Source organism: Hakea prostrata, chromosome 3 (assembly GCF_041222555.1).
Source record: "Hakea prostrata isolate BN-2017 chromosome 3, UWA_Hpros_2, whole genome shotgun sequence".
Classification (NCBI taxonomy): domain Eukaryota; kingdom Viridiplantae; phylum Streptophyta; class Magnoliopsida; order Proteales; family Proteaceae; genus Hakea; species Hakea prostrata.
The window spans coordinates 71,221,057-71,229,504 of record NC_142602.1 but is presented as its reverse complement, the minus strand read 5'-3'; the positions used below and the strand labels follow the sequence as shown (position 1 = coordinate 71,229,504).

The 8,448-nt window shown below is 42.6% G+C and overlaps 1 protein-coding gene across 1 annotated transcript in view; it reads right to left on the bottom strand.

Moving 5' to 3' along the window:
• The window catches only part of LOC149022952 (transcriptional corepressor LEUNIG_HOMOLOG-like), a 28,101-nt gene continuing 19,653 nt past the window's right edge, over nt 1-8,448 (bottom strand). Inside the window, exons 15-18 of the mRNA XM_089150844.1 lie at nt 1,559-1,714; nt 1,346-1,462; nt 1,003-1,200; nt 1-822 (exon numbers count right to left, since the gene is read on the bottom strand). Coding sequence (XP_089006970.1) covers nt 679-822; nt 1,003-1,200; nt 1,346-1,462; nt 1,559-1,714 — 615 coding nt within the window. The 3' untranslated portion in view covers nt 1-678. The remainder of the gene's footprint in view (nt 823-1,002; nt 1,201-1,345; nt 1,463-1,558; nt 1,715-8,448) is intronic.

The window sequence follows — 8,448 nt, the reverse complement described above, 5'->3', positions numbered from 1 at the left end:
TAACTATTTATTTTGAGTTCATGCTCTCTTAAAATAATAGTATGATTTACTACCCCTGTTCATCATAATTAATTTGTAGTTCCCACAAATCCAACCAGGCCAATCAAATGGTCGGTAAATACACTCAAGGGTCCTAAAGAAATGGTACACCACAAGAGCTGATGCACCAAAAGTGATCACACAAATGTCCTTTTAATGCATAAATGACAAGATAATGGTATTACGGAATACATTACATAAATGACTAGAAAATACTTCAATCCAAACTGCAGCCAATATTATAGACTAATTACAACTGCCCGGAAAATAATCACTTACCAGAACTAATTTCTGATCCCTTTCACCTCTGCACAAGCACAAGCACAAGCCTACCCAAAAACTAACTATACTTTTATCCTTCCAGTTTTCATATTTTTTTTCCCCGGGCTTTGGCCTATATCTTGAAATAGCAGCCTTCTGGCTTCTGCACATATACCTCTCTAGACCGAGCACCATTCTAAAACAACAAGGGGAACCTCATTTCTCAGTTTATTCCATTCAAATGGAAAATGAAAAGAAATACAAGAGAGAAAGAAAGATTTAAGGGCTAATAAGAAAAAGCAAACTGATGATACATTTTTGGAATTTTGCAGATTTCTGTTGCATTGAAGAGGAAAAGACCAAACCGAACCCACCAACTTATTTCCATAACTTAACAGATTTGTCATGACTTGCAGAAGCAACCATGCCAGTGAGAGGTGATTGGGCCAATGCTGCAATCAAACCCTCATGTGCAGGAACCGTCATGCTCTTGTTCTCGGCCATGTTCCACAGTTCTAATGACTGCAAAATTAATACAATTACAATTTTCACCCATAAGAAAAAAGAAAAGAATAAACACACAGAGTAGTCAGCAATCTCTAAAGCCTACACTATAAATCCAACCCTTTTCACGGTTTCTAAATGTGTATATTTACATAGAAATACTGGACTAGGTGCAGGACCATTATGGAAAAGAATTACCTGGTAGCCTCCAATCACCAAGAGTGTCGAATAACTTGGATGAAACACACAGGAGTGGAATTTGTTCCCATTGGAGCCAAGCTCATGTATGCAATCCCCTGAAGCCATAGACCAGACCCTCACACAATCCTGGCTTACAGATGCCAAATAATCTCCATTTGTATCCCAGCAAATTGAGTTGACCTCTTTTGAATGCCCCTGAGGAGGAACATACACAAGTCATATGATTAATACTACCACATGGGATGTGTACTCTAAATCTTATGTAAAAATGACAAGCAGCTTTCATAGATCTCCCTGGAGTCCTAATGAAGACTGAACAGTAAACACACATAAAAAATACCTGTAAGGTAAGTGTCGGCCGATCGGTTTCAACATCAATAATGGACACAATGTTATCAGCTGCTGCTGCCAGTATCTGCCCAATTCTAGGCTGAAACCTTACCTGTGCCATACCTCCCTATTTTACAAGATAACAGAACCGTGAGGAACAAGAAAAGACTTAAAAAGGGCCCTAAATTCAAAGGAAAAGTGGTATGAAGGTTTAAGAAGAAACCTTAGAAACTCTTGTACACGTATATTGACTGGCATTCCAATATCGGATTTCACCATTACCATCACAAGAGCACAAAACATCTGTTTTCTTAGGGTGGAAATCTAGTGACATCACATGAGAACTATGTCCAGTATATGTGTGTAAGGAGTAGCTAGGCTGCCAAAAGAAAAAATGAACCACTATAACCATATTCAAATATAAATAAATAAATAATGGAAGATTATATTACTAATACAAATAGTACAATGTGAAAAAGGGTTGAATACCGTTGAAATGGAGTTCACTATTTGGGATACACTTCATAAAAGACTTGTCACAACACAGAAAATAAATGTCATAAAGTGACAACTAGATCTCATGGTGTTTGACTGTTACTCATACATCCAAAGTCTAAATGTAACCTCATCTGCTTAAAAAGAAAACATCTATAAAAATCATGTGAAGCTTCTACCAGGCTATATCATGTGCAACTCAATACACCAGGTGATACAACTCAATTGCTGAGTGAAGATATTTCAATTGTCCATCCAAAGAAGGCCCACGAAGGTCCACACGTAAGACTGGTAAACCATCCTTTTTAAAGGATTATAATCTGTAATTTGGTTTAAAGCTTTGTAATTCAGCCTAGTGCTTAATTGTAAGTGATCAGTTACAAACAGATTGTAGATCTAGATCTGAAGACAAGTGGAAGTATCTAGATCATAGTTTGGAATATAAATGTAAACAGGGCATACGGATGAAGCATCAGTAAACTCTTGTTTTCTCCTCAAACTCTGTGTCTCCTTCTTTTCTCTGTTCTTCTCTGTTTGTACTACAAAAATAACTGCATCACTGGTCCAACCTGCCGGATCTATGGCGGAACGAACTCGAATGGCTCAAATGGATGAATCGGTGAAACAGCTTAGCTCTACATCTCTGGAGCACGGTGAAATGTTGGTTTCTCTGCAAGCAACGGCGTCTGAACAACGGGAGATGTTAACTGAGTTGGTGCTGAAATTAACCTCTCTCGATGGAAAAATTGAACAGGTATTGAGGATGCCACCAACACCAGAGCCTCGGTGGAAGAACGGAACGCCAACTGAGTCTTTCAGTTCTTATCATAGCGGATCTGTACAGCTGCGAGCGGTGCGATTGGATTTTCCAAGGTTTTCCGGCACTGATCCAGCCGGCTGGTTGTTTAAAGCTGAACAGTGTTTTGATTACCACTCTACACCGGACGAATGACGACTTAAGATCTCGTCGTTTCACATGGATGGTGAAGCTCTGCAGTGGTTCCAGTGGATGTATAGGTCTAATCTCTTCACAAATTGGGAGGCATTCAAGAGATCGATTGAGAAACGATTCGGGCCAAATCCTTTTGAGGATCCTCGAGCGATGCTAGCAAAATCCACACAACAAACTTCTGTTGCAGAGTATCAAGCACGTTATGAGGCTTTGGCAAATCGGATTTCTCAATTACCTACGGAGTTCTTGGTAAGTTGTTTTATCTCGGGTTTAAGTCTTGATATACGACATGAGGTAATGGCCTGTCATCCGATGGATATGGATCAAGCAGTGGAACTCGCACGGTTATATGAATCTAAGATCTATGAGGGGCGGCGTGCTTTTCCCCACATCCTTCCAATTTCTACCAAGCCACCTCTGCTACCAACACCGCTGTCCTATCCGCGGTCAAATCTCTACCGGCAATCTCTCCGGCTACTGCCACATTACCGATTAAGCGGTTATCCCCTGCAGAAATGCAAGGACGCTGAGAAAAGGGGCTATGTTATACATGTGAAGAAAAATTTACGCCGGGACACCGGCGCAAAAGTAAACAACTCTATCTGATGGAATCAGAGGAGACCACTACAACTGGAGGTGAACTGAACTCCGACGAAATCAACAGTGATGTTGAGTTAACTGCCGATCCAACTCGTGAGATGTTCACTATGATGGGAGTTAATTCACCAATCACCCTTCGCTTGACCGGGCTCACAGCGGGTCGACCAGTTCAAGTTTTGGTTGATGGGGGTAGCACCCACAATTTTATCCGGAGTGAGGTTGTCAAATATCTCAATCTAACGGTGGAAGTGGCACACAATATTTCAGTGGTAATTGGAGATGGAACACGGTTAGTATGTGAAGGGTTAGTTCATAATTTTAGCCTTAATTTCCCTGATTGCATTGCTACTTTCGATGCACATGTATTACCCATCTATGGTGCAAATGTAATTTTAGGTGTACAGTGGATGGCCACACTGGGACCCATTATATTTGACTATCAACGGATGACAATGCAATTTGAAGATGCCAATCAAACGGTTCTGCTACAAGGAGCAACTGATAATGCACCCATGCAAATACAGTTTCATGGGCTGAGAAAAGTTGTTGAAGCCCACAATTATGAAATGTTATTCAAGTTAGAGCTGGAAGGCCCTAGTGGAAATTCTACGTCCATTAGTAATGAAGACTTAAAACAGCTCTTGGCCCAATATGCTACAGTGTTCAAGGAGCCCACAACACTACCACCTGTTAGAGTACATGACCACCGAATACACCTACTACCAGAGACAAAACTAGTGAATGTCCGCCCTTACAGGTACCCTTATTTTCAAAAGTCTGAAATTAAATGGCAGGTAGCTACAATGCTTCGCAGCGGCATCATTCGGCTCAGTGTCAATCCATACTCTTCGCCGGTGCTCCTTGTGAAGAAAAGAGATGGAACTTGGAGATTTTGCATAGACTACAGAGCGCTAAACACAGTGACAGTTCGAGATCGGTTTCCAATCCCTACAACAAATGAGCTCTTCGATGAACTCCATGGTTCAGCTTTCTTCTCTAAGATGGATTTACGCTCGGGATACCATCAAATTCGAGTTCAGCCAGAAGACATCGAGAAGACAGCCTTTTGAACCCACGACGGTCACTACCAATTTCTCGTCATGCCGTTTGGTCTCACGAATGCCCCATCAACTTTTCAAGCTGCCATGAACGACATATTTCGGCCATACCTACGACATTTCTTGCTTGTTTTCTTTGACGATCTCCTCATATACAGCAAGTCTTGGGCAGATCACTTACAACACCTACAGATTGTGTTGAAAACGTTACGATCTCATCAACTCTTTGCAAAATAGAGTAAGTGTACTTTCGGTGAAACAGCAATGGAATACTTGGGTCACATAGTAACGCGAGAAGGACTAGCCGTTGATCAAGATAAAGTCACTGCAGTTTTGGCATGGCCAGTTCCAACCAATTTGAAAGAAATAAGAGGTTCTTTGGGTTTAACAGGGTATTACCGCCGACTTATAAAAGGGTATGCCAGCATTGCCGCTCCCCTGACTAATCTTCTTCGCAAAGGCGATTTTCAGTGGACAGAGGATGCTACTCATGCATTCAAATGCCTCCAGCAAGCCATGGCGACAGCACCCTTACTCGGTTTACCGAATTTTGAACAGGAATTTTTAATTAAAACAGATGCTTCCGGTGTTGGAATTGGGGCTATTCTATCTCAACAGGGCAAACCAATTGTTTATTATAGTCGCAAGCTTTCTCTGAGAATGCAAGCTGCCTCCATATATGTCAGAGAAGTCTTCACTATTGTCCAAGCTGTTTCTAAGTGGCGTCAATATCTACTTGGCCAACGCTTCATTATTCGTACCGATCAACGGAGCCTCAAAGAATTAAATTCTCAGGTAATTCAAACTCCAGACCAACAGTTTTGGATATCCAAGCTGCTTGGCTTTGATTATGAAATTCAATATAAGCCGGGTAGAGATAACCAAGGAGCTAACGCTCTATCTAGAGCCCCTGAAGGACACTGTTGTGCTTTCACTCTGTTCTCCCCTACCCCAGAATTTTTAACTCAATTACGAGCAGAAGTTGCAGCCTCTCTGGAGTTGCAAAAAATCATCATGCAGAATTCAGCTGAATCTACTCTCCCTTCAGAATTTGACTTAAGGAATGGCTTATTGCTGCACCGCGATCGTCTAGTAATACCCAAAATCTCCTCTCTGCAGCAGGTGTTACTCAAAGAATTTCATAATTCTCCCATTGGCGGACATGCTGGCTTATATCCGGACTCTAAAACGACTCTCTGCCAATGTTTGGTGGAAAGGCATAGCCAGAGATACAAAGGCGTATGTAGCAAGTTGTGTAATTTGCCAATAGGTGAAGGTCCCTCCAACGGCACCGCGGGTTCTGCTCCAACCCCTACCAATCCCTGCGCAAGTATGGGAAGACCTGTCCATGGACTTCATAACTGGATTACCAGCATCACAGGGCAAAACCACTATCTGGGTAGTCGTCGATCGTCTCACCAAGTATGCTCACTTTAACCCTTTGCCCACATCTTTTACTAGTTCACAACTTGCAGCCGTGTTTATGCTTGAAATCATTAAACGCCATGGATTTCCACGCTCCATCGTCAGCGACAGAGACCCTTTATTTTTGAGCAGCTTATGGCATGAGTTACATCGCCTCAACGGCACCACCTTGGCCTTCAGCACCTCCTACCATCCTCAAACCAACCGCCAGACAGAGGTAACCAATCGTTCCCTTGAACAGTACCTTCGCTGTTATGTCACGGATGCTCCAAGCCAATGGACGAAGTACCTAGGGTGGGCGGAGTACTGTTATAATACTTCTCATCATGCTGCAATTAACACCACTCCATTCGAAGCTTTGTATGGTCGAGCCCCTCCAACTATTGCTCACTATATACCCAGCTCTTCGGTTAATACCTCTGTGGATGCTGAGTTATGCACTTGTGATTACTTTCTGATCTGAAATGTAACCTCCAACGTGCCCAAGCTAGGATGCGTGATCAGGCTAATAAACATCACTTGGAAAAGACATATAATGTTGGTGATTGGGTCTATGTCAAGTTGCAGCCATACCGACAGTCTACTGTAGCTCAGCGATTAAATACCAAGTTGGGAAGACGATTCTTTGGTCCATTTCAGATTGTTCAGAAAATTGACGAAGTGGCCTATCACTTAATTGCTTCCCCAGAATCTCAGATTCATCCCATCTTCCATGTGTCTCTTCTCAAGCCATCTGTGGGAACTGCACCTATCGCTGATATCTCACCCGTTCTCCCTCCTGAGGAGCTCTTCCCAGTAGCTATTCTTCAAACTCGCCAGGTGCAGCACTTGGGTTCTGTTGTGCAGCAGCTCTTGGTGCAATGGGCTGGTGTGTCCCCTACTGAAGCAACTTGGGTCCCCCTTGCTGACTTCACCAAGCAGTTTCCTTCCTTCAACCTTGCAGACAAGGTTGCTTCCTATGGGGGTGGGATTGATACAACTCAATTGCTGAGTGAAGATATTTCAATTGTCCATCCACAGGAAGGCCCACGAAGGTCCACACGTAAGACTAGTAAACCATCCTTTTTAAAGGATTATAATCTGTAATTTGGTTTAAAGCTTTGTAATTCAGCTTAGTGCTTAATTGTAAGTGATAGTTACAAACAGATTGTAGATCTAGATCTGAAGACAAGTGGAAGTATCTAGATCATAGTTTGGAATATAAATGTAAACAGGGCATACGGATGAAGCATCAGTAAAGTAAACTCTTGTTTTCTCCTCAAACTCTCTGTCTCCTTCTTTTCTCTGTTCCTCTCTGTTTGTACTAAAAAAAATAACTGCATCACCAGGCTGCCACTATCACATGGCCAGCAGAAAGGGGAGGGCACATGCACAACCATGCTTGTATGTGTAATAGATGATAACCAAATTTTTGGTTCAATGCAGAAAGGCATACCACTACAATGAGTTTGCTGAAGATCTTCTACCTCCATCCTCTCTACAAGTATATACATCATCCCCAACCCTACCCTCACCACCCTCCCTCTTTACCCTTGCAGCCTTCTTCTTCCCCTTCCCTCCCTCTTCCCCTTGCGCCAACCTGGAATTTCCCCAACTCTGGGAACCCTGCAGCTCCATATTTCCTTCCCCACAACCTGCCCCCTTCTAGAAGAGCCATTGCCCCTTCAAACTCAACCTTCGACCCTAAACACCACCCTAAACCTTAGAATCACATACCCCCAGCCTCCGTCAAAAACCTAGCCCTAGCACTGAATCTGAACATACAAAACAACAATTACAGATTTAGTTTCAGTCCAAATTCCTATCATAAGCCCACTAAAAACCCTACAATCTGAAATCCATCTTTTTCCCCAAAACCCTAATAGGATATCTCCCAATCCCCACCACAGAAATCCCTCCCCTTTTAGGATCATCGTCCCCGCACCTTCCCTAGCACTCATCTCCAAGTAGCAGCCCTAATCTTCCCCCCTAAAGTCCTAGAAATTGAAACCCTAACCCTAGGAATTTAGAATCTGAAACTGAAAACAATCAGGATCAAATTTAAGATCAAGTACCCTTACCTTATACCTTTCTGGCCGAACCTTATATACCCACTCGTTCAACCTTAAATCCCTAAAAGCCCCAACCGCAGCATCTAGAAACCTTAATTTTCTGCAGGTTTCTTAGTAGATCCTGGATATTGACCCTCATCCTTCTGGAATCTACCATCTCCATCACTATATCAGCAAGAAAATAGCATGTCATATGTGCCTCCAATTTTGTAGCCAATTTGAAAATTGACCCACTCCAACAAATTTTGGCGGCGACCTGAATGATGACACAACCTAAACCAATGGCTTTACCCATATGGAGTATTATTTATATGCCTCGTCATTCTCTTATGAAGCATTCCGAGACTTGGGATTTTCAACTTAGAGTATTGGCTGTTCAGGTGAGTGCTTTATAACACATTGGTCATGGTCGTCAAAGCATCCGCCTATGCGGCAAGGCGGTTTTCCAGCCGCCTTGTTTTCAACCGCTTAATTGACGTGCTGTTTTTTCACCCCTTTTCTGCCTTATGCGCCTTATTGTCACCTAGACACT